Source organism: Dendropsophus ebraccatus, chromosome 3, assembly GCF_027789765.1.
Source record: "Dendropsophus ebraccatus isolate aDenEbr1 chromosome 3, aDenEbr1.pat, whole genome shotgun sequence".
NCBI classification, from domain to species: Eukaryota; Metazoa; Chordata; class Amphibia; order Anura; family Hylidae; genus Dendropsophus; species Dendropsophus ebraccatus.
Window position 1 is genome coordinate 85,886,436 of NC_091456.1, and position 26,354 is coordinate 85,912,789.

At 48.2% G+C, this 26,354-nt stretch overlaps 2 protein-coding genes across 2 annotated transcripts in view; one reads left to right on the forward strand and one right to left on the reverse strand.

The window, feature by feature from the left end:
• Positions 1–401: 401 nt before the first annotated feature.
• DNAJC25 (DnaJ heat shock protein family (Hsp40) member C25) lies at positions 402–5,902 on the reverse strand. The gene is made up of 4 exons (XM_069962137.1): positions 5,498–5,902; positions 2,731–2,883; positions 1,733–2,203; positions 402–638 (listed from the first exon to the last, which is right to left on the reverse strand). Exons 1-4 carry the CDS (start codon positions 5,885–5,887, stop codon positions 516–518), a joined length of 1,137 nt encoding a protein of 378 aa, XP_069818238.1. The 5' UTR covers positions 5,888–5,902; the 3' UTR covers positions 402–515.
• Positions 5,903–9,565: 3,663 nt separating this feature from the next.
• Positions 9,566–26,354, forward strand: part of GNG10 (G protein subunit gamma 10) — a 31,097-nt gene continuing 14,308 nt past the window's right edge. Inside the window, exon 1 of the mRNA XM_069962138.1 lies at positions 9,566–9,789. Coding sequence (XP_069818239.1) covers positions 9,709–9,789 — 81 coding nt within the window. The 5' untranslated portion in view covers positions 9,566–9,708. The remainder of the gene's footprint in view (positions 9,790–26,354) is intronic.

Below are 26,354 nucleotides of genomic sequence, written 5' to 3' on the forward strand. Positions count from 1 at the left end.
TAGTTCTTTATTTTATTACAATGAGTTAAAATGTACCAATATGCAGTACTCATATTTGGCTTACTCCTTTAGCCAGGGTGCTAGTTTATGACAACAGCTCTTCAAGATGGAGCACCAGGACATATCATTTGGCGGTTATGGGTATATGGGCTTATTACATATGAAGGTCAGTAAGGCAAAGCCACACAGATTTACTGGCAGTAGGATGGCAGCAACAAGACCTGCTGCCATCAGGGTTTTGGGTTGTCCCCATATTTTGTTCCATACCTCTCCCTAAATGTTACCGCTAGCCAACCTATACATAACTGGTCAGATATTCTAGTAATAGAAACAGAGTGTACTCATAGTGAACATTCGCCCTGGACTTGCCCAAGAGTATCAAAATTGAAAAGGACAAGATGTATGTCAAATGTTTCATCTGAGATTTGGATCACTGCTGTGTGCAGCAAACACAAAAACTCTAAAAATTTTATTTTATGAAAATAATATCTCAAGGACCAAGCAAGAGGTTGCTCTCAATCATCTACAAATGTCAGTCTTCCTGGCCCCTCATTCTTCATCCATCTTCTGTATCTCTTCCATCGGGGGTCTGAAGCCATCTTTTTCTTCATTTCTTCCTCCTGCTCTTTTTTGTACATCTGTTGAAAATAACAAGATATGGTCACATTTTGTAATTAGGGTCTTTCTATGTAAAGCATAGATGGTGGCCAGGCATGTGCACTCCATTCCCTTGGTAGACCACTGACCTCTGTTCTCATGATTGTTGGAAGGGGGGAGGGGGGCTCCACCAATCCCCTAATTCTTCCCTATTCTGTGGATAACTGCTGGATTATGGCACTGTATACAAGTATTGTATTGCTCCCCCCAAAAGTTATACCAATCCCCAATATACACTTATTACAGGAAATGCTTATCAAGTGTTTTTTTTCCTGCACTTACTACTGCATCAAGGCTTCACTTCCTGGATAACATGGTGATGTCACAACCCGACTCCCAGAGCTGTGTTGGCTGTGGCTGCTGGAGAGGATGATGGCAGGGGGACACTGCGGGACACAGGGCACTGAGCATCCCCCTGCCATCATCCTCTCCAGCAGCCACAGCCCGCACAGCTCTGGGAGTCGGGTCGTGACATCACCATTTTATCCAGGAAGTGAAGCCTTGATGCAGTAGTAAGTTCGGGGGGGGGGGGGGGGGGGAGCACTTTATAAGCATTTCCAGTAATAAGTGTATATTGGTAATTTGTATAACTTTTGGGGGGGGCAATACAATACTTTAATAAAAATTTTCAACAGAAGTTTCCCAGGATTGGATCCAGCGGAGCAGTGATGACATCCCAGTAGCATGATGAGTGGAGTGCAGCTCAGACAAAGCACTTCACTTTGCTTAAATCTGCGATTTGCTCATCTCTAATTTTAATCATTTGAACATAAGAATTATATTGTTTGCCTGTAGTATAGAAGAAGGAGTCGTTCCACCAGCAGAGGCTAAGTGCATCCCTAACACTCCTTTATCTATTCATTCACTATACTAATACTTATACTGGCCATTTTTTTTTATTAGCCCTACTGGTTCATTGTGTAAGCTAAATAATTGGCTTCACTGAAAAGAAACATCAAGTGTCAAGGTGCTGACATGAAATAGTGACATTATAGACATGAAATAGTGACATTATAGCCAGTAAGTCCCTGGTCTGTGAATCACTGGTCTGTGCTAGCAGTTATAGTGTGCTTACTTCATAATTCTCTCGGATCCACAGCTCCTCCTCAAGAAACATTTTCTTCCGTTCATCTTCTAAACTGTCAAACTGAGACTGTGACATTTTCATGTATTTGCGGATGAGGTAGAGTTTTTCTGTTTCTCCATACTCCTCTCCCTTTATATTGAATGTATACACCCACCGGGCATACCAACTCATATACTTGATGAAATAATAAGGAAATATGATGATTTGAAACAGGAGGATGTCATAGATTTGGGGCTTTTGATAGCCCCCCTTTATGTCTATTTTGTTCTTGATAATGTCCCTTATTATCTCCTCATCTTCTTCCTTAATTTCTTCTTTTGATCTCTTGTTCTTCCCCTTCTCCTTTCCACGATTTAATAGCCCTTGCTGCTTTGCGATTTCAGTGGCCTGAATTCGGTATTTTGGCACTGTTGCTAAGTATTTAATGGCTTCATTATAGCTGCTCCTCCAACTGTAAAACTGAAGAAAATTCTGGTCAATCACATGAAAACCAACAAGCAAACACAAGCCAAACTTTCCTAAAAAGCCAAGACAACAAACTGCCTAATATCATCAAGTTCCAGCCTGTGCTTTCTACACTACTGCACTCCATTGTATACCGCATTTCATAAAGTTTAAATTAAACTTTACTGCAGGCACTGGCTGTTTTGGTGGAATCCATTGATAAGTAAGGGAAGACTTGAGTTTTGTAAATAGAAGTAAATTACAAATCTATATAACTTACTGAAACCAGTTGATTTAAAAGAAAAAGACTTCAGCCAGAGTACCTCTTTGAGAATGAGGAATAAGTTCAGTAAGTCATCAAGTTCCGTGCACAGTCACTATTGAGGTACAAGAGGGCTCCTGCAAAGAACTTGATAACATATGGGATGTTTCCATGGTAACCCGAACTTCCGGTGTCTGCTGCATCAGCTTGTGGACGTTTTCTCCACTGTGACAGGTACGAGTAACAGTAAAGAAGTTATGATTGTACCATCAGTACTTACCTGAAAGATTGAGATGACACACACTGTAACCAGGATGACTATCCTCACATCTACTTTGGGGGCCAGTCTCCTGCTGTAGTAATGATAGTAGTGCCTGTAGTACTCCTCAGGGTGATCCAGCATGTAGTCATAATCTTTCCGGGTTTCTTCATCCTTGCAGGTGACAAAATGAATTATAGTATATTATTATTATTATATTATGACCTTTTTGTTAAAGAGGGTGTACCATCAGACCTGTACTATTGCGATATACATACCAATCTGTCGCTGCTGACATGTAGACTACTGTGGTGTGGAGCATTTTTCTTTTCCCTGCCCAGTTGCCGTTAGTTTCCACGCTGAGCGGATATGCAATTAAGCCGGGATGAAGCACAGGAGGCGGGCCCAGCACGTGCGGTTCCTCTTCACCTCCTCCCCCCGCCCGTGATACGCACCGCTAACTCTCATCATCCACGCTTCAGTGCCGCCTCTTATGTTAATACGGCAGGTCCTACATCCCGGTGTGATGACAGGGCGGCCGGGACGTAAACAGGAGGCGGGGCTGTGCGGCATACTGTAGGACCTGCCGTATTAACATAAGAGGCGATACTGAGGAGTGGATGATGAGAGTCAGCAGCGCATCATGGGCAGGGGGAGGAGATGAAGAGGAAAAGCATTTTCACTAGAGATGGGCAAACTTACAGTCCAAATGGTTATATCTGAATTTTAAGCAGCGGCAGTCAATCTGTTTTGTCTAGAAATGTACATCTGCTTTTCAAGTGCAACAATTCAATGGCAGCACTTGGTACATGGGACGACCTTTTGTAGACAAAACAATTCAACCACCGCTGCTTAAAAAGGAGTGATTTGCACAGTAAATTCACTCACCTCTAATTAATCTCCAGAACTAAATAGACCATAAGGCTTTCTAATCCAGATGCGTGAGTCACAGCGCCCACAGGTGTCTGGAATAAGTGTAACTGATCGGCTGCGCACTCCTGGAGTACAGACACATAAGACCTGTTCTGCACATTTTTGGCTGGAGCGCCTGTTTCCTCTTCTGTGTGTGCCGCTCACAAACAAAGTTCAGGCAGCAACCAATAAGATGCAGCCAGCACACTGGAGCCTGAACTCCTACAATGAGTCAGCCCTAACCAGTGCAAGGGAAAGGGAATACACTTAAAGGGGAAATCCTTCTACCCCTTAATAGATAGTCAGCGGGTTATATATTTGTCAGATGGCACTTGGTTTTCAGAACCAAAGAGAAAAGAACCATAAGAGGCAAATAAGGATAATTACAAACCTGGCATACCCCTAGTCAGTACCTGGCTGCGGCTGACAACCTGTAGGGTATGTTCACACATAGTATATACACACATATCCTTCGGGATGTTTACATGTAAGATATTCTCCAGATTTCGAGTTCTCTAGTAAATATGGCACACGGCAAACAAATCTGCAGCGTATTTGCCATATGTGAACATACCCTTATGTCCTGCCCCCATATCAGCAGCAGCAGCTGTCCACAAGCCGGTCACATGAAGTATGGATGACATCACTGCTCCCCAACTTGTGGCTCTCCAGCTGTTGTACAACTATGAATTCCATCATGCCCTAACAGCCGGAGAAATTTAGCTTTGCAACAGCTGGAAAGCACAGCTTGGGAAATGGAGCATCAGAAAGTGTAATGTCTATGGACAATGAGAAGCAACTGAGTCTCTGGGGGGCTGGAGGGACACTGACACCTATGTCATCCTATGCTGGGGGGGGGGCACTATGCCATCCTATGCTGGGGGGACACTATGTCATCCTATGCTGGGGGGGGGGGGCACTATGCCATCCTATGCTGGGGGGACACTATGCCATCCTATGCTGGGGGGGGGGGGGGGGGAGACACTATGCCATCCTATGCTGGGGGGACATTATGTCATCCTATGCTGGGGGAGGGGACACTGTCATCATATGCTGGGGGGGGCACTATGTCGTCCTATGCTGGGGAAGGGGGACACTATGCCGTCCTATGCTGGGGGACACTATGCCGTCCTATGCTGGGGGACACTATGCCGTCCTATGCTGGGGGACACTATGCCGTCCTATGCTGGGGGACACTATGCCGTCCTATGCTGGGGGACACTATGCCGTCCTATGCTGGGGGACACTATGCCGTCCTATGCTGGGGGACACTATGCCGTCCTATGCTGGGGGACACTATGCCGTCCTATGCTGGGGGACACTATGCCGTCCTATGCTGGGGGACACTATGCCGTCCTATGCTGGGGGACACTATGCCGTCCTATGCTGGGGGACACTATGCCGTCCTATGCTGGGGGACACTATGCCGTCCTATGCTGGGGGACACTATGCCGTCCTATGCTGGGGGACACTATGCCGTCCTATGCTGGGGGACACTATGCCGTCCTATGCTGGGGGACACTATGCCGTCCTATGCTGGGGGACACTATGCCGTCCTATGCTGGGGGACACTATGCCGTCCTATGCTGGGGGACACTATGCCGTCCTATGCTGGGGGACACTATGCCGTCCTATGCTGGGGGACACTATGCCGTCCTATGCTGGGGGACACTATGCCGTCCTATGCTGGGGGACACTATGCCGTCCTATGCTGGGGGACACTATGCCGTCCTATGCTGGGGGACACTATGCCGTCCTATGCTGGGGGACACTATGCCGTCCTATGCTGGGGGACACTATGCCGTCCTATGCTGGGGGACACTATGCCGTCCTATGCTGGGGGACACTATGCCGTCCTATGGGGGAGCGCCGTTACCTTCAGGGTCTCATAAGCCGTGGCCACCAGCAGGAAGTTCTTGTGCGCCGTCTCTCTGTCCTCCGGCGTGCGGTACCGGTCCGGGTGATACTTCCTGGCCAGCTGCCGGTATGCCCGGGCGATGTCCGCCTTGCTGGCCTCCCTGCTCACCCCCAGGACATCGTAGCACACCTGCTGGCCGCAGTAGAGCCCCTCGGTGAGCGCGCTCGTGTACCCGGCCAGACAAGCCACGGCCAAGACCAGGAAGACAACGCGAGGAGACATGGAGGACCCGGGAAGGAGGAGAGGGACACCGCACGCAGCCGCTTCCCCCTCCGCCTTCCCCGGGACCGCCATGTCAGCAGCCGCCAGCTGCAACGTGACACCGGGGAGGAGCAGCCGCCGGATCATCCGCTCATGTACAATAACTTTATTAGCAGACTTGTAGCTGGACAGAGGTGACAGCGCGGCTGAGGGCGGGAGGGGCCGCGTCCTGTGTGTGCTCTCTGCATGGAGCAGGTGGCCGGGGCTGCATTGCTGCCACTCATGGTCGTGTTATGGCAGGACAGAGCTTGTGTGTGTACAGAGCCTACAGTCAGCACAGCTTCCCAGCATTATACAAACTGCGGCCATAGCAACCAGTCCCAGCTCAGCTCTCATTTCTTATATTCCTCGGTTAAAATGAAAGCTGCCTTGTGATTGGTTGCTATGGACAACATGCAGTTTTCCCATCCATAATGCACCACATTTTAAACCCAAACTCTGATTTACCATAGCAACCACTCACAACTGTACTCTTAAAATGAAACATGAGCTCTGATTGGTTGCTATTAGTGATGAGCACACTTGCCTAACCCTCAGCGTTTGACTCCCCATGCCTGGAGAAGTTGGATGCAGCCCCAGGGAGTCCTGTAAAACACGGATACAGCCTATGGCGGCATCCAACTTCTGCAGCCACGGGAATCAACCACCAAGCATTCGGGTACAGAGAACTTTGCTGAACCCGAACAATTTGACAGGTCCGTTCAACACTATCTGCCACAAATCTGCAACGTTTCTTCAATATAAAATGACCTGCTATAGATAAACAGGGAATCTGTCAGCACTCTGACTCCACCTGACAGTGTTAGGGTATGTTCACATCTCGTTTTTCTCCACATGTCGGGCTACACGTCAGGAATCAGAAAAAAGGATGCGGACGTGTGGCCGACGGCCACATTGACTTTAATGGGCAGGACGGAGTCATTATGTGACTGTGTTCTGCTCATTTGCGGGACGTACACGGCTTTTGTGCAGGACTCAAAAGCGTAGTCGACCACATAATGACTCCGTCCTGCACAAAAGCGGCAATAAATCTAGAATGCAGAAATTGTGCAGACACTGGATTCTTTTAGGGGAACATTTTTTTGCTCACCCCTGATTTTACATTTTCCTGGCTAGATAAATCCAGTGTAGTGGAGGCTGCTGCGCACCAGGTTCCAATATGCACACCAGCTCAGAGCTGGCATAGATTTTTAGCCTGTTTTTGCCCCTTTCCGATTCATTTTGCGCACGGGCAGGAAACGCAATGCCGTGCCCCCCTTTTGCACATATGGCGCACAAGGTGCAAACTTTAAAAAAAGTGCACATTTTCTGTCCAAAGCCAGATGTGGATTAAAAATGAAAAGGAAATATAAAAGGTTGAGGTATAAGTCTCCTTCCTGATGTATCCACTTCTGCAGCATTTCTGTAACATCGCCTTAAACTAATTCATTTTACTGCATCAGATATGAACACTGACAAATATTACAAAAATGTTGGCGACAAATCTTTTTTTTTTATAATTGTAATTTTTTATTAATTTTTACAAATTTGTACAATGAAGAAGAACAAATGAAAATATAGACTGGACTTCGTATACAAAGGCTCAGCCGAGCTTTGTTTTACAGTAAAGGCAGAAAAACAGCCACATTGGCAACACAGGGCAGAGAAAAGACTTAGTTTAACATAGCAAGATTAACTTCCGGAACCCTGTCTGGACCCATGTAATCAACATCTGGCTGGTGTAGGCCGTCAGGGTGAGTTATGCCAGTCACTTTAAAACAATAAACAAGACAAAGACACAGGACAATGGTTGGTGGGAGGTGTAGACAGAGGAGAGAGGAATGGGGAAAACGTAACAACAAAGGGATGTAGGGAGAAGGGAAGGGGGGGGGGGATTCTAGGATGTACCGCTGGTGGACGCTGAGGGAAAACTATAAGAGTCCCATGGACAAATCTTATACTCCACTTACACAAGCAGACCAGTGAGGGGCATTACCACAATATGCGAACAGGGCCTCTCTGGAGTGGTGTTCTATTGTAGACAACGATAAATGTATGTCTATAGGCCATACTATATGGCTTGATTTTTTTTTATGCAACCGCCAATTTGTTAGATCAGCACTCACTTACCAAGCATATTAAACAGCTCGATGTCCTTGCAGCTCTTGCTGTTAGCTGTTGGCTAAACGGCCTGTCACTGGACAGACAACTTCAGAAGTGGCAGTGGCGGCTACAGTGAGCGTGGGAACAGGCAGGACACCAAAGGAGCTTTAAAATTTATTGAAAGATGATAATCAGCTGATGATTCGCTCCTCAGTTGATCGTTGTCTTCATTACACAGGGATATAGCTGCCCAATTCTGCCAATGATGCCCATATAATAGGACCCCAAGGGACATCAGTTATACTGCTTCACCAATACACTCCCTTTGTATACTTGCTATCTACCATCTAGTACAGACCTGGGCATTGTAGGACCCACGGGCCACATCTAGTCCACTAACTAGCTCTGACTGGCCCACATCAGAGAGTGCTGCTGACACAGTGTATGCCGATGTATGGGTCTTCATTCTCTATGAGCGCCGGACTCATCTCTGATGCGCGCATGTCGGGCTTCCGACGGTGATATCTCGGCGGCGGGAGCGGCTCCAGGAGGGGGACTAAGTGCACAGGGATAAGCATAAGGGTCTCTAGCAGGGGGTCGGCCAGGCTCTGCCCCGGCACGGGGGGTGGGGGAGGACGACAGGTTCCTTTTAAGACTTGTAAAATTAGCGACACATTCATCAATGTTAATCCTAGTTTTGCGCCGCTGGTTTTAACAGGAGGCGCACACCTTTTGATACATCCAGTGTAGCAGAGGCTGCTGTGCAGCAGATGAAAGCATTTTTTAGCTAGCTCAAAGCTGGCATAGATTTTCTGCATTTGGCCTATTCCAGGTGAAAATGTTGATAAATATTGCGCATGGGGAGGACACACCTACCGTTCTCCCAGCTACTGGCCAGTGCCTTGGGACTGCGCCAGGTCATGTTAGGGGGACGGGGACAGACGGACGTACAGGATTCATGGGGCTCCGTCCAGTTTCTTGCTATGGGGCCCCATGAATCCCAGCTACACCCCTGGTGGTGGGATACGATTGCAATGCACTTTCTAAGTTTTGTGACATAGTTGACCCCACCGTAGATACGCCTTTGTACCACAGCTCGGCCACTGTTGCATATACAGCGACCTCAGTAGCTGAGCTGACATCATATGTGGTGGGTGATGGCTGTATGTTACAGCAGACACCTGTCTGCAACCACCATGATCAATAGCAATCACGACATGCAAAGGGTACACTGACATGTATCACACAGTCACTGGGTTCCAATTGGTTACTATGGCAGTCATAGCCATAGTGGCTTGAGGCAGGCTTTACCAGCAGAGCACCAATCTATCTGATCAGTGCTATGCATAGGTCATTAACAGCTATGTGGACCAAAAAAAAATCGAAGTTATACAGTTCAGAATAATGTAATTCAAACAAAGAAATTAGTTATATCTCTCAGGAGGTGAGGACACTGAGGAGTTACAAATGTGTCAAATTGCTGATGGGGAAGAGGCATTTGATTCTGCTAAAGACAAAAACAAGCAAACAAGTTTATTTTATATTAAAATAAAAAGTATTTTATATTCAGGCTTTATATACTTGTGTTCCCTGTGTGTGGTACTAGGTGATTATCAAAAGAAGATCTTTAACCTATTACTGCCACTAGGTGGCGTTCTAATCCAAATCTTTTTCCATCCTTAGTTTGGAAGCAGCTTCTGTGCTCTGGATGGGTAGGAGAGGAGGGCTGCTAGTGACTGTTAGTTTAGCTGCTTGTGAGATCATTTCCTGTCCTGGCATCAGAGAAGTATCTGTGGAGAAGTAGGATAGAACTCATCTGGGTAGACATGTCTTCGAACTCCAGCCTGGGCTACATGCAGAGAATGGTGGAGCAGCTGAAGCTGGAGGCCAGTGTGGAGAGGATCAAGGTAGGGGCTGTGCTCTTCTGTGTCCTGATCTGCTGTGTGTGCATGTATATGTATCTCATGAACGCTGCCAGCCCCTCTTACCACAGTGCAGTGCCATCACTCATCATCTGACACATATGGATGCTGTGCCCCCCCCCCTGTGCCATGTCTGAGAATTTGTGTGGCACAGGATAGGCATTCTGCACACATCTGTGGCTGTATATGCGTAGAGTTTGGCGCAGTGACTGCTCAGATATTATGGGTTTGTGTTATGAGCAGTTTTCTATAAAGTTATAGGGTCCAAATACTGATCCCCAGGAATCTCTGTACACCGGCCATAGCTCATGTGCCCACAGAAAACATAAGTAACTTTGTATCAGACTTGCATTGTTTATCAGAGAGGATCTCCATTATTATGGGAGTCCGTTCCTTTCTCTCCATTCCCTGTCTAATTATACTGAGAGGTTTTATTTAATTCTCTCTCCAACTGTGTATAGTATTACAGGACATGATATAGGGCCAGCTAGAAATTGGACCACAAACCCAGCATACCCTTTGTAAGTTCCTAGAAAGGCTGGGGGGAAGGAGATGGATAACTATTTCATAGCAAGCCTAGTTATCAAATCCTATATAGTGATGAGCAAACATTGGAAAAATGTCCGGCTGTATCCATGTTTTCCAGGCCACCTCGGGCAGCCTCCATTTTCTTCAGGTGCTGGGACTTAAATGCCGAGTGTCTGTGTTCCCAATTGACTTTTTCTTTCTGTTGTTTAATGATATTACAACAGATACCGCTGGTGTGCAACGTTGACTGTCTTATGATTTACTAAGCCTGTTGTACTTATGAGTAGAGTGAACTTTGAGTGCGTTCGGGTTTTTTCTGAACCCCAGCTGTCAACATTAGAAGTTGGATGAAGCCCTATGGAGGCCTGGAAAACATGGAAACAGCCTATGGCAGTATCCATGTTTTCTAGGCAGCTTTAGGGCTGCATCCAACAACTTCAGCCACTGGTAATCAAATGCCGAGAGTTGGGGTTCGATCATTGCTATTTATTACAGTATCATAGGGATGTATGATTCTTTCAGTTCAGGCATAGAAAAACATGCAGCAGTATTACACCCATTTTAGGCCACATTTACACATTGTTAAAATGATGGCCATTTTTATTGGACAGCCGTCATAACTGTAAAAAACAAGCGTTATTTTGTTACAGGGTTTGTGGCCGTTATTTGTTGGCAAATAATGGCTTTCCATAAAAAAACTTTGTCATTCTAATAGTGTGTGAACATACCCTTACACAGCAGATGTTACCATTTTAAATCAACATTTAAAAAGCTAACCATAGCAGAGGGTCCAAAGAGTGGTAGAGATGAAAATCTTTTCATTACTATGGGATCACACATGCAGTTTTTAGGCTATGTTCACGCATAGTATTTCCATCAGGATTTTCGGACAGTCTTTTTTTCAACCCAAACCAGGAATGGGATGAAAACACAGAAACTGTGCAAATCTTCCCATTATAATTGTGCCCTGTCAGTTCCACTCCTGTTTTGTTGCTACAAATACTGACCAAATATTCGGCGTAAACCTAGCCTGAGGCTTGGTACACACGGCATTTTTGCAATCTGTTTAACGTATCCATTTTTAAATGGTTACTTTTAATGTGCACAAAAACTTGGTCAACCATGGTTTTTGTGTATGCTAAAAAAAAAGGAAAAAATGCATCGTTTTGAGAGAATAAATATATATATAATTTTTTTTTTTTTTAAAGGAAGTCAATGGTAAAACAGATCCAAACAGATTGCACACAATTGTATGAGTTTTTTCATATATATATATATTTTTTTAAATAAAACTTATACGTTAAACAGACTGCAAAAACGCAGTGTGAAGTCAGCCTTGGGGTACAAACCCACACAGCAGATACGCAACAAATACACAGCAAATACGCAGCAGATTTGTTGGTACAGATTTGATGCTGTGTTCAGTTATTTAGATCTAATCTGCTGCGTATTTGCTGCATGTTTGCTGCGTATTTGCTGCGTATCGCAGCAGTAAATACGCTGTGTATACGGTGTGTGGGTTTATACCCTAAGTGTTAGTTTTCGATGCAGGTTTCTGAGCCAAACACAAGAGGGGATACAAAAGAGAGGGGATGTATCAATCTGTCCTTTAAAATTAATTACAAAACAGATTCTGCAGATAGCACCTTGTTTCTAGTGTCTCCATAGTAACAGCCAAAACAAATCCTGAAAGGTCTAATCCTGCCATCCTATATTTCTTTCCAACAGTCCCTACTGATAGTGTCTGTCACTTTAAAAACTTTTGACTTGTCGTAGAGATGAGTCGGGGTTTGTATGTTCAGACCCCAACCAATTGTTAGGCAGAGCCAGTAGAAGTGTCCCTGCAATCTCAGGGTTGTTGGAGGAGAGAGACTCTGTAAACTTTTCAGGGGATCTGAACACCCAGACTCCAACCAATCAAAATATTTTCTGATGACTCTTATTAGTTCCTTGTCATTGGTCACATAACTAGTTAAGCCCCTATTACACGGGGCAACATAGAGGAGCAAATAAGTGCTGTCAGCACTTTTGCTGGTCTTTCCCGAACTTTGTCAGTTATCATCTGATCAGTGGGGTTGTTAATGTGAATCAACTACAGATGTGAGGTTGTGTTCGCACATATCATTTTTGTTGTTTTTGCTACGGTTTCACCATTATTTTGCCAAGACTTGTGCATTTGCAGTAATATCACATTTTTGTATGGTGCTATTTTATTGCATATGCGCAGTTTGCTGGAAAAAAGCTACAAAACCCTCATATGTGAACACAGCCTAAGGGGCTGGATCTCAGATACTGGCATCAGCATTCATTATGATGCAGGGAACATTGAAATTGTTTACATCATGATGCTACTGTACTAACACAGTGTGTTCACAATTTTTGATGTTTTTGATGAGTTTACCATAATTTTGGTGAATTAGGGCTATTTTACTGTAAATTTATTTTCTTGTTTTGTTTTTTTTGCATCTGTTAAGTTGTAGAGGAAAACATCCTTCAGTGCACACACATTTTATGGTCATAATGCTTAAATTATATATTTTTTTTTTCATTTGGCTGTGGCCGGAAAACAGTTTTATTAATTGCCATTTCCACCCATCAAAAAACATACACTTGTTATGTAAAACATCTGAAAAACTGAAAAATAAATATATAATATATATATTTTTTTAAACCTGCAAATATCAGCCATAGACATATTGTGAACAGGGCCTTACAGTGCGGTTAAGATCTGCACATGGATGCACACATGTATTTACATCCTCAGTTGCTTAAAAGTTCTTCTTGAGGCTAACGGCCCTTTTAAAGTGACAGATTTCTAAGCCGCGGGCAGCTGCAAAGGGCATCGATCAGCAAGATGAGTGCTTGTTTGCCGTGCCTTCAAACAGAATTCTTAATCGAGCGGCTGGGTTGTACGAACGATCCTTGAATCTTTCATGCGGCCACGTAAACTTAAAGCACGGATTTGCCTATATCCATGCAGTCATTTTCCAGAGCACACACGCAGTGCATACATACCTTCTGTGCTGCTACTGTATGTGATCGGCCATTCCGCTCTTCGGACGACGGCTGTATCTTCAGGCCAACCCCACCTCCTCTGGCTTTCAATCATTCTGGAGGACGCAGCAGCCTGAATATACCGTTATGGCCGGAGAGTGGGACGGAAGAGACAAAGAGTGAAATACTGAATCTCACAGCTGCACAGAAGGTATGTATACACTGCTTATGTGATCTGGAAACTGACACCATGGATATATGCCTAAATCGCCTTATATTTGCTGCATTTAACTAAAAGTGTTCACACAACATCTTTTTTAGCCATATTTTTGTAAGCCTGTCATTTAGAGTAAAAATACGACCATATTTACTCCTTAAAAATGATGGCCATAAAAAAAAAAGTTGTTTTGTGTACATAGCCTAAGAGTAAGAGATGTAATGTACTGTATGACACTGTGGCAGGAGCTTTGCTGTGGCACTGTCCCTGCCTGTGACACAATTCTGTAATTGTGTGCCTTGTCCAGCCTGCAGGCAGTGGGTGTGCTGAATAATACATGCCTCTATTTACTGAATGTCTCTCTACTGTGTTTTTCCAGCTATTGATTCAGCAAGCCTTGTAGAAGGAACCGTCTGGCAGCTAGATGAGCTGCTAACCCAGATAATGAAATGATTGGTAATGATAGTGTGAGCCAGTAAGATAATATCTACTCACATGATACTCTGCAGATGTTTTACCGGCCAGTAATGTAACATAAGGGAAATGTAACATAATGGGTCTATTTGGCTCCTATTAGGTGGTATCTCAGGAAAGTAAAAGTGCCGTAGGCTGAAAATTTAGCGGTCATCATGTAACCTTACCTTAAATACTGTTAATACTACTAGAGCGGTTCTGGTTTAATTTACTTTTTAAGGGTTCATTCACACCTGGCAGATTTGTTGCAGGAATTTCAACTAATCTATTGAACAAAGCTGCCGTTTGCATATTCACACTTATGTTCCTAAGGGTCCATTTACACACATAGATATTTGGCAGATATCTGTCAAGAATGGATATGAACAGAGGAGAAATCTCACTCTTTCCTTTTATGATCTGTTCTCTGTTTATAGTCTGTTCCTGGCTTCAAAAAATTTGTCTGTGTAGAAGGACCCTAATCAAAGTTGTTCCAAATCAGTGGTGTACCTTCAATAGAGGCAGACCATACAGCTGTTGCCCCATAGTGACACCACTGAATTACACTGCTCCACCATTTGCCAAATAGTGGCAGCACTTTAAACTAATGACCTAGGTAGGGGTACAAAATGTCACAAAATATGCCAGTGAATCCCTGATTTTTTTTGCCTGGGGATGTTACCCTAATACGGCCCTGGCTGTGTCCCTCTCTCTCTGGGACCCACAGCAGCTGTAGCGCTTCCCTTATGGTATGTTTTCCCCTCTTTATATGGAACATGGCATCCAGATATTGTATCGTGCCCACATACCTTGCTGTGAAATATTTGGCTTGGGGCATTTTAAGCCAATTAAATTGCAGGTTAGAGAATGCTGTGAAATTGCAGATATTTATTTAGGAATGAAAAACTGTTCCCTTTGGCTACAGTGTTTCCTGTGTGAGAATATGATTAGAAGCATTTATTGGATATATAAAAAGAAATGTAAATGCTGCCCAGAGAGTATTGCACATGAACTGTTTCTAGACAGTGTACAGTCTCATGCACTTCCAACGTTGCTAAGTAAACACAGCATTCCCATTTGGAGCTGCTGTCTGTGGGTGAGCATAGAATTCATGTTGGCAGTGCTCCATATATGATAGCTCTGATTTGGACTAGCTTTCCTGCTGATTGGCTCCTTGAGTTAACCTTATCTTAGTAGGTGTATAACATCAGAGTTGTGGGAGCTGTTTATTGTGATATATATATATATATATATATATATATATATATATATATATATATATATATATAGACAGCAGTGGAACACTAAATAATAATAATAATCTGCCTATAATCAGGCCGATTTGGCAGATTATTGCTCCCTGTAATGAAGGTAGCAATCAGCTGATGAAACGATCATCGGCTGGCTGAGCAGTCTGTCGCTTCAGAGACCAGCTCTAAAGTCTCACTGGCGGCTGGGGACGGTGGGCAGAAGGGAGGAGAACACCGGGAGCGTGGAGAGGCATGTATAAACTTTATTATTTTACACTTTTAGCCTACACTACAGTTCAAAAGTTTGAGGTCATATTGAAATGTCCTTATTTTTTAAAGGAAAAGCACTGTACTTTTCAATGAAGATAACTTTAAACTAGTCCTAACTTTAAAGAAATACACCCTATACATTGCTAATGTGGTAAATGACTATTCTAGCTGCAAATGTCTGGTTTTTGGTGCAATATCTACATAGGTGTATAGAGGTCCATTTCCAGCAACTATCACTCCAGTGTTCTAATGGTACAATGTGTTTGCTCATTGGCTCAGAAGGCTAATTGATGATTAGAAAACCCTTGTGCAATCATGTTCACACATCTGAAAACAGTCTAGCTCGTTACAGAAGCTACAAAACTGACCTTCCTTTGAGCAGATTGTGTTTCTGGAGCATCACATTTGTGGGGTCAATTAACGCTCAAAATGGCCAGAAAAAGAGAACTTTCATCTGAAACTCGACAGTCTATTCTTGTTCTTAGAAATGAAAGCTATTCCATGCGAGAAATTGCTAAGAAATTGAAGATTTCCTACAACGGTGTGTACTACTCCCTTCAGAGGACAGCACAAACAGGCTCTAACCAGAGTAGAAAAAGAAGTGGGAGGCCGCGTTGCACAACTAAGTAAGAAGATAAGCACATTAGAGTCTCTAGTTTGAGAAACAGACGCCTCACAGGTCCCCAACTGGCATCTTCATGAAATAGTACCCGCAAAACACCAGTTTCAACATCTACAGTGAAGAGGCGGCTGCGGGATTTTGGGCTTCAGGGCAGAGTGGCAAAGAAAAAGCCATATCTGAGACTGGCCAATAAAAGAAAAAGATTAAGGTGGGCAAAAGAACACAGACATTGGACAGAGGAAGACTGGAAAAAATGTGTGGACGGATGAATCCAAGTTAGAGGTGTTTGGATCACAAAGAAGAACGTTTGTGAGATGCAGAACAAATGAAAAGATGCTGGAAGAATGCCTGACGCCATCTGTTAAGCATGGTGGAGGTAATGTGATGGTCTGGGGTTGCTTTGGTGCTGGTAAGGTGGGAGATTTGTACAGGGTAAAAGGGATTCTGAATAAGGAAGGCTATCACTCAGTTTGCAACGCCATGCCATACCCAGTGGACAGCGCTTGACTGGAGCCAATTTCATCCTACAACAGGACAATGACCCTAAACACACCTCCAAATTGTGCAAGAACTATTTACAGCAGAAGCAGTCAGCTGGTATTCTATCGGTAATGGAGTGGCCAGCGCAGTCACCAGATCTGAACCCCATTGAGCTGTTGTGGGAGCAGCTTGACCGTATGGTACGCCAGAAGTGCCCATCCAACCAATAAAACTTGTGGGAGCTGCTTCTAGAAGCGTGGGGTGCAATTTCTCCAGCTTACCTCAACAGATTAATAGCTAGAATGCCAAAGGTGTGCAATGCTGAAATTGCTGCAAAAGGAGGATTCTTTGATGAAAGCAAAGTGTGATGTAAAAACAATGTTATTTCAAATACAAATCATTATTTCTAACCTTGTCAATGTCTTGAATCTATTTTCTATTCATTTCAGAACGTATGGTGGTGAATAAGTGTGACTTTTCATGGAAAACACAAAATTGTTTGGGTGACCCCAAACTTTTGAACGGTAGTGTATGTTCACACATCATTCTTTTTATGAAAAGAATGGCCATTGTTTTCAATCAAAACAATGGCCTTTTTTTTTATAATGCAATGATTTGTTGTAAAGTCAATGCAAACAACGGATGTTGTTTCACACAAAGTATTGAACGACAGCCATTGTTTGCTATGGCCATTGAAATAATTAACATGTCAGTTATCTCTGGTATTGATTTCATTGCAATTTTCAACGCAACAATAGCGGCTGTTTGACACTCAATACAATGGCCGCAGTTTTTGAGTGCTAAACAATGGACGTTGTCCGTACGTTGTGTGAACATAGCCTAAAGTAAGGACTACACAGACATCGCTAACTATGTTTGTGCATCTGTGTAATAGGATCAGTAAATGAGAGCTGATGTAACAAATGGGCGCTCATTTACATTACTGATCAGGCCGTGTAATACGAAAGAAAGCAGTTTTTGATGCAGTTTTCAGTGAAACAGAAGTGGATACAAAAGGGAAGTATGTTTCTTTCATTTATACTTTTTCCGGTTTGGTTTAGGTCAAAAAGCTGCATCAAAAACTGTAACTAAGTGTAACTAGAATCAGGGCCGCCGATAAGGCAGTACAACTGGTACTGCCGTACGGGGCCCGGACCCTAAGAGACATGGGGGGGGGGGGCCCGCCGGCCGCTGCCCCCCGTCCGCTACGCTAGGGGGGCCCGCACGGCCCCCCTTGCCACCTGTTTTTGATGGGGGGGAGCACCGGCCCACGGGTGCCTAGTCCGCGCCGGGAGGGGGGGGGGAGGGGGGGGTGACGGAGCGGCCGGGAGAAGGATGGGCAGACAGGCTGGTTCCCTCCCCCCATGCAGCGCCGAGGTCCGGGGTCCGGGGCAGGTGTTGAGCTTCCGGCACACACAATGACAGAGGCCGGAAGCTCCCAGCTGCAGCCCCGCGGTCCCGGATCTTCTCTCCTGCTCGGCGGCGCTCACGTGATGTGACGTCATCGCCGAGCAGGAGAGAAGATCCGGGAACGCGGGGCTGCAGCTGGGAGCTTCCGGCCTCTGTCAAACTGTGTGTGCCGGAAGCTCAACACCTGCCCCGGACCCCGGACCCCGGCGCTGCATGGGGGGAGGGAACCAGCCTGCCCACCAGCCTGCTCCCGGCCGCCCGCCCCCCTGCATCCTCAGCTGCTCCCCTGCTCCCCCAGCCTCTCCCCCAGCCTCTCCCCTTCCCCCCCCCCCAGCCTCTCCCCTGACCTCAGCGTCTCCCCTGCCCCCCCCAGCCTCTCCCCTTCCCCCCCCCCAGCCTCTCCCCTGACCTCAGCGTCTCCCCTGCCCCCCCCAGCCTCTCCCCTGCCCCCCCCAGCCTCTCCCCTGCCCCCCCCAGCCTCTCCCCTGCCCCCCCCAGCCTCTCCCCTGCCCCCCCCAGCCTCTCCCCTGCCCCCCCAGCCTCTCCCCTGCCCCAAAGCGTCTCCCCTGATCCCTCAGCCTCTCCCCTGCCCCCTCCAGCCTCTCCCCTGATCCCTCAGCCTCTCCACCTAACCCTCAGCCTCTCCCCTGCCCCCTCCAGCCTCTCCCCTGATCCCTCAGCCTCTCCACCTAACCCTCAGCCTCTCCCCTGACCCCTCCAGCCTCTCCCCTGCCCCCCCAGCCTCTCCCCCTAACCCTCAGCCTCTCCCCCTAACCCTCAGCCTCTCCCCTGCCCCCCCAGCCTCTCCCCTGCCCCCCCCAGCCTCTCCCCTGCCCCCCCAGCCTCTCCCCTGCCCCAAAGCGTCTCCCCTGCCCCCTCCAGCCTCTCCCCTGATCCCTCAGCCTCTCCACCTAACCCTCAGCCTCTCCCCTGACCCCTCCAGCCTCTCCCCTGCCCCCCCAGCCTCTCCCCCTAACCCTCAGCCTCTCCCCCTAACCCTCAGCCTCTCCCCTGCCCCCCCAGCCTCTCCCCCTGCCCCCCCCCAGCCTCTCCCCCTGCCCCCCCCCAGCCTCTCCCCCTGCCCCCCCCCCCCAGCGTCTCCCCCTGCCCCCCCCCAGCGTCTCCCCTGCCCCCCCAGCATCTCCCCTGCCCCCCCAGCGTCTCCCCTGACCCCCCAGCGTCTCCCCTGACCCCTCAGCCTCTCCACCTAACCCTCAGCCTCTCCCCCTGCCCCCCAGCCTCTCCCCCTCCCCCCCAGCCTCTCCCCCGGTCCCCAGCCTCTCCCCCCTGCATTCTCAGCCTCTCCCCCTAACCCTCAGCCTCTCCCCTGCCCCCCAGCGTCTCCCCTGACCCCAGCGTCTCTCCTGACCCCTCAGCCTCTCCCCCCTGCATTCTCAGCCTCTCCCCTGCCCCAAAGCGTCTCCCCTGCCCCCTCCAGCCTCTCCCCTGCCCCCTCCAGCCTCTCCCCTGATCCCTCAGCCTCTCCACCTAACCCTCAGCCTCTCCCCTGACCCCTCCAGCCTCTCCCCTGCCCCCCCAGCCTCTCCCCCTAACCCTCAGCCTCTCCCCCCTAACCCTCAGCCTCTCCCCCTAACCCTCAGCCTCTCCCCTGCCCCCCCAGCGTCTTCCCTGCCCCCCCAGCGTCTCCCCTGCCCCCCCAGCGTCTCCCCTGCCCCCCCAGCGTCTCCCCTGGACCCCTCAGCCTCTCCACCTAACCCTCAGCCTCTCCCCCTGCCCCCCAGCCTCTCCCCCGGTCCCCAGCCTCTCCCCCCTGCATTCTCAGCCTCTCCCCCTAACCCTCAGCCTCTCCCCTGCCCCCCAGCGTCTCCCCTGACCCCAGCGTCTCCCCTGACCCCTCAGCCTCTCCCCCCTGCATTCTCAGCCTCTCCCCTGCCCCAAAGCGTCTCCCCTGCCCCCTCCAGCCTCTCCCCTGATCCCTCAGCCTCTCCACCTAACCCTCAGCCTCTCCCCTGACCCCTCCAGCCTCTCCCCCTAACCCTCAGCCTCTCCCCCTAACCCTCAGCCTCTCCCCTGCCCCCCCAGCCTCTCCCCTGCCCCCCCAGCCTCTCCCCCTGCCCCCCCCAGCGTCTCCCCCTGCCCCCCCCCAGCGTCTCCCCTGCCCCCCCAGCGTCTCCCCTGACCCCCCAGCGTCTCCCCTGACCCCCCAGCGTCTCCCCTGACCCCCCAGCCTCTTCCCCTAACCCTCAGCCTCTCCCCTGCCCCCAGCCTCTCCCCCTGCCCCCCCAGCCTCTCCCCCCTGCCCCCAGCCTCTCCCCCCTGCATTCTCAGCTGCTCCCCTGCCTCCCAGCCCCTCCCCTGACCCCTAGCTTCTCCCTCTGACCCCCAGCCTCTCCCCCTGAATCCCAGCTTCTCCACTGCCTCCCTACCGCTCCCCCTGAACCCCAGCTTCTCCCCTGCCACCCTAGCTGCCCCTCCCTGCTGCTCCCCTGCCCCCCAGCTGCTCTCCCTTTCCCCCAGCTGCTCTCCCTGGCTCCCCCAGCTGCCTCCCTTCCCCAGTCACCCCCAGCTGCCTCCTTTCCTCAGTCCCCCCCCCCCCAGCTGCCTCCCTTCCTCAGTCCCCCCCCCCCCAGCTGCCTCCCTTCCTCAGCCCCCCCCAGCTGCCTCCCTTCCTCAGTCCCCCCCCCCCAGCTGCCTCCCTTCCTCAGTCCCCCCCCCAGCTGCCTCCCTTCCCCAGTCACCCCCAGCTGCCTCCTTTCCCCAGTCACCCCCAGCTGCCTCCCTTCCCCAGTCACCCCCAGCTGCCTCCCTTCCCCAGTCACCCCCAGCTGCCTCCCTTCCCCAGTCACCCCCAGCTGCCTCCCTTCCCCAGTCACCCCCAGCTGCCCTCCTGCCCCAGTCACCCCCAGCTGCCCTCCTGCCCCAGTCACCCCCAGCTGCCCTCCTGCCCCAGTCACCCCCAGCTGCCTCCCTTCCCCAGTCACCCCCAGCTGCCCTCCTGCCCCAGTCACCCCCAGCTGCCTCCCTTCCCCAGTCACCCCCAGCTGCCCGCCTGCAGACGAGTTATGGTCAGAGAAGTCTTCATGATGCTGCGCCAGATGGAGAAGAAAGCAAAAAGTTAGCGATTCGAGAAGACGTCACCTGTGAGTCATTAGTAACTGCATTGTTATCACTTCTATAGTGTGCAGAGCCTGTGTACCATTGGGGTCTCAATGGGTCAGTGTATTGTTTGCGGTAGTGTACTGACACAGCCCTGCGGTCACTACAGTACACTAACCCAAACTTTTAAACTAGGACCCAACTACAAGAGCTGCAGGCACTACAACTCCCAGCATATCCTGAGGGCTGTAGACTGTCAGTAAATGCTGGGAGTTGTAGTGCCTGCAGCTGTTGTAGTTGGGTCCTAGGTGCATTATACACTGGAGGCTTTGTGGGAGATCAGAATACAGAGATCTGTGGGGGCTCAGGGGTCACGTCCCTGCACTGAGCCCCCACAGATCTATGTATTCTGATTTCCCACAACGCCTCCAGGACCCAACTACAACAGCTGCAGGCACTACAACTCCCAGAACAGTCTGCAGCCCTCAGGATATGCTGGGAGTTGTAGTGCCTGCAGCTGCTGTAGTTGGGTCCTAGGTGCATCATACACTGGATGCTTTGTGGCATATCAGAATACATAGATCTGTGGGGGCTCAGTGCAGGGAAGTGACCCCAGAACATCTCTAATAAGATATAGGGGGAGATGTTTTTGTTGTATCCCCTATTAGTGATGTTCTGGGGTCACTTCCCTGCACTGAGCCCCCACAGATCTATGTATTCTTATGTGCCACAAAGCATCCAGTGTATAGGACCCAACTACAACAGCTGCAGGCACTACAACTCCCAGCATGTACTGACAGTCTTCAGCCCTCAGGATATGCTGGGAGTTGTAGTACAGTAGTACAATCCTATGATAACTGCGGCTGTAGACAGATGTTTTGCTGGACCTTCAGGGCTGATGGTTGTCACCCACAGATTGCAACCACCAGGAGACTCTGCACACAGTGATTTATTAAAGGGTTGTCCTCTCAGAGACTACAACTCCCAGCATACCCTGAGAGCTGTATAAATGGAGGGTGTTCTGAGATTTGTCACAGATACAGATGAATTCAGGAAAGAAGCGGGTCAGCATGTCGTGTCTCACTGGTTGTATATTGGTGGCTCCAGGTACCCCAGTCCAACACTGGACAGAAGCGGCCCCCAAACTAAGACGTCCCCGGCCTCCTTCCTTCCTCCATCACGTCTGTTTGATGAGAACAGCGGGCATCAAGCAGAGCGGCACCCAAGTGCCAGGGTATATACCATGCATGTACAGTAATCGGGGGGGGGGGGGGCGCCTCAGCGTGCAAAGTGCCTAGGGCGGCATGAACTCTAAATACAGACCTGCTCACCGCCATGTATTCGCTATCACTGGCTTGGGTGAGCTAAACTAGTCTGCCTGGGGGGGGGGGGGGGTGATTTGTATATGCTCACTAACATGGAACAGCCTCATTATATTAGCCTTATCAACATTCTATGTTAGTGAGCATACCGGGGGGGGATATTGGTGAACATATGCAAATCAAACAGCCCCCCAGACCCTCGAAATTCAATAATCCCAAACGGGGCATTGCCTAGTACTCAACAGCATTCTGAATACAGGGGAACCCCTACCCCACTCTTGTGTAAGTTTTAGTCTCCATCATAATGAGCCCCGCTGGGCTTGTAGACACGCTATAAATTGTACGTTGCAAGGGTGAATATAATGCACTGCATACAGAGCACAAGAGACAGCTATACAAGTAAGTGTCTGTATGGTGACATTTACATTGCACCTTGTTCACATTTAGGTTCTACAATTTTATAACTGTATAACAGAGGTTACATTTTAAGCCACTGGGGAAAATGGGGAATATGAGCCAGTTCTCTAGAATTAATCTGAACCAAATTATACCTCCCAGCAAGGCGTGGGGCCAACACACTATTTTTTTTTTTTTTTTTTTTTATTAATGTGGGGGGCCCAGACACTTTGGTTGTATGGGGCCCCGAAATTCCTGATGGCGGCCCTGACTAGAATTGTTAAAACTTATGTCAGAAATGCGTATCGGTCCTGGTCCGGCTGCTGAGAACCCTGCCGATCGCTAGAAGGAAAGGGCAGGTGCGCACACTCTGCTCCTTCATCTCCGCTACATAGAGGTGAATTGATACAAATACGAGCAGTCTATGGAATTCACCTCCCTGCAGTGGAGATGAAGGGGCAGAGCGTGCGCGTCTGCCCCTTCGTTTAAGCGATTGGCAGGGTTTTCAGCAGCCGGACCCTGACCGATACACACTTCTGACATGTTGCTATGACATGTCAGAAGTTTTTAACTTCGGTAGTTACACTTTAATTAGAGTAAGGCGTAGTGTTTTCCTTCACTATTTACAGTCTTTGGTACAGTCAAACTGGTTAACAAGCAATATGGCTGCCATTCCAACTTAAAAGTTTTTTTTTTTCATCTAAAGGTCTTTTCGGCAGTGGGGGCCACAAACGAGCGCCAATCAGCGAAGTTGCCGCTCATTTACAGGGCCTTTACATGGCACTACAAATCAAGCTGCCGGGCTGTATGAAGGATCCTTGTATCGTTTGTGCAGCCCTGGTATCTGACAGCACAGATGTGTGTATGTGTGTGTATATATATATATATATATATATATATATATATATATATATATATATATATATATATATATACATATACATATTTGTGCTGTTCGTTTTCTTTTATCATTATTAACCATACACAACCCTGTTTACACAGAAAGATGTGAGGTGGACAACGATAAATTTTAAAGCTTGCTAAAAAAAAAAACAAGCAGCCGAGGATTAGGCATTTGTTTGGTCCTCAGCCTACTGCCATCACTTTGCATGGACCGATTATTGGCCGAAGGAACGTTTCTAGCAACACTACCATGTAAAAGGCCCTTAATGCTGTGGTTGCAGATCTCTAAATGCCGTTGGGAATATTTGCCTATAAGCTGTCAGAGCTGAAATCCAAATAAGAAATTTATTATTGCATTTTAAAATGAGTAGTGTTGGACGAACTTCATGAAAGTGTTTGGGTTCATCAACTTCTTCAGCATTTAACTCCTCAAATCTGGAGTCCGAGGACTGCCTGGAAAAAAACACATACAGCCTATGGCTTTATCCAGGATTCCCAAGGGCTACATCCAACTTCTGTACAGGGAGTTATACATATGGAGAATTTATCAGTGCTCCCAAATTTTTGCGCAAACATAAGAAAATTCGCATACTGACTGGCTGAGCGGACTTGAAACGTCATATCTCAAGCCCGTGTTAGAGACCAGGAAGCGGCCAGGCAGCATGGACCATAGCGTCAAGGACCTGGTGCTGGAACCGGGGAGGTAAATGGATGTCGTTGCCCTCATCCACCACCTCCCCAGCCATAGGCAAAAAAGCCCCCCAGCCTGGAGTACCCCTTTAATTAAAATATGTATATAGATTGTAAGCCCTCGCGGGCAGGGTCCTCTATCCTCATGTACCAGTCTGCCATTTGCCTTCAATGTGTTTTGATTTTGTAATGTTCCTGTTTGTTACCCTTATTGCTTTTATTACACTCTGAAACTAAGGGCGCTTTATAAATAAACAATAATAATGTATTACATTTTTTAGGCAATTTCCATAGGTTTCTCCACAAGGCTTTTTTCAGACACACACTTCTGCAGAGTGTGTGTTATTTATTTATTTATTTTTTAAATTCCTTATTTAATTCCTAGTTTTGTATTGGAAAAATGATGAACATGCCCTGCTGGAATTTTAAAGTGAATGTACTATCAGGTACATCTTTTTACCCAGACGCCCTATTTCAGCACCCCTGGAGAGGACCTCCCACCGCAGGACAGGAAACCTGAGAAGATAAAAGTCTGACACTCCTCTCCACACCTCAGTTCAGGTTTCCTGTCCGGCGGATGGGAGGTCTCTGAAGAGTCCCATAAGGGATGAAGTTACCTTCTCCACGCCGGCTGCAGGTCCCCCCCTTTAGCCTGATCCGCTGGGGGTTTCCCTGAGGGCAGAAGTCTGTTGCCGAACAGCAGCCCTAAGTCTGGTCTGAGCTCCCCTGGTCAAGGCGGGATTCCTCCCCTCCAGTCCCCGGTCTCTGTTGTTTCGGATGGGAGCCGGGTGCTGGGGCAGAGCGGGCCGTGCCTGTCTCACCAGTCAGAGCGCATGGCGGGCCCCGGCGTGTGCTCCATCTTGCGTTCCAGGACGCCTGGGGGTGTGCACGCGCGGCCACGTCAGAGCGCCAGTAGCGTCATGACGTAGGCTCCGATCGAGCCCCGGCGGGCCGCGGTGTGCGCTCCATCTTGCTTTCCAGGACGCCTGGGGGTGTGCGCGCGTGGCCACGTCAGAGCGCCAGTAGCATCATGACGTAGGCTCCGACGGAGCCTTTGACGTCAGACGCCGGGACGCTGCATCCGGAGGGGGAGCTCGGCGGTCCCGGCATTCTCAAAAGGCCAGGGGACGCTTGCTTCCTTGTGCATGCCTCCTATAGCGTCCAGGAGCGGAGGACTCAGCCAGCCAGCCCCACCTGTCTGGTGCACATTACGGCCTTCAGCATGTGTGAATCTTCGGGCAAGAAAGAAAAAGGACGCCATGATCGCTCCTCCAGGTCTGACAAATCAGAAAGATCAGATAGATCAGCCAAGGAGAAGCACGAAAAAACCCAGCAGACCAGAAAGACCGGAAAAACAGCATGAGAGCCCGGTACCTGGGGTGATGGGATACATCTTGGTGAACGTATGCATTTCCTTTTTTTGTGCTAATATAGCATTTCTATGTGGTTTTGTTTTAGGTTTCTGATAAAAGTTCTAAAAAAGCCACTTCTAAACGCCACCATAAGGAGTGTGGAGAGTGTAGAGTTCCCTTACCTGATGACCACCCTAGATCCTTATGTCAGCCATGTATTGACAGATTGCTAGCTCAGGAGACATCATCTCTAGCTGACACCTTGAAACAGATTGTCAGAGATGAAGTCCAGGCATCCCTTAGAGGGTTCGGAGTGTTGGGGCCTACTACTTCAACCCCTGTCATGTCTATTGCCTCTATTAATGTTGAAGAGGATTGTCCATCAGAGGCTCCTATATGTGAAAAAATTGTTGAAGAAGGGGAAATTGAATGTATCCCGTCAGACAATGAGGAGGGTGGTCCATCTTCTAGAGTTCTTTTCCCTACTGAAGATATTGACCAGCTAATTAAAGCCATAAAAACCTCTATGAATATTGAAGAGAAAAAGACCCCTTTATCTGCAGAAGATGCCTTATATTAGGGGTTAACTCCTAAAAAGTCTCGTAC

Coding starts and splice junctions, on each gene's coding strand:
- DNAJC25 (XM_069962137.1), bottom strand. CDS start 5,887: ATGATCCGGCGGCTGCTCCTCCCCGGTGTCACGTTGCAGCTGGCGGCT. Junction 2,884..5,497: donor CGGCTTATGAGACCCTGAAG/GTAACGGCGCTC, acceptor GTCACCTGCAAG/GATGAAGAAACCCGGAAAGA. Junction 639..1,732: donor GGATCCGAGAGAATTATGAA/GTAAGCACACTA, acceptor TATTTTCAACAG/ATGTACAAAAAAGAGCAGGA.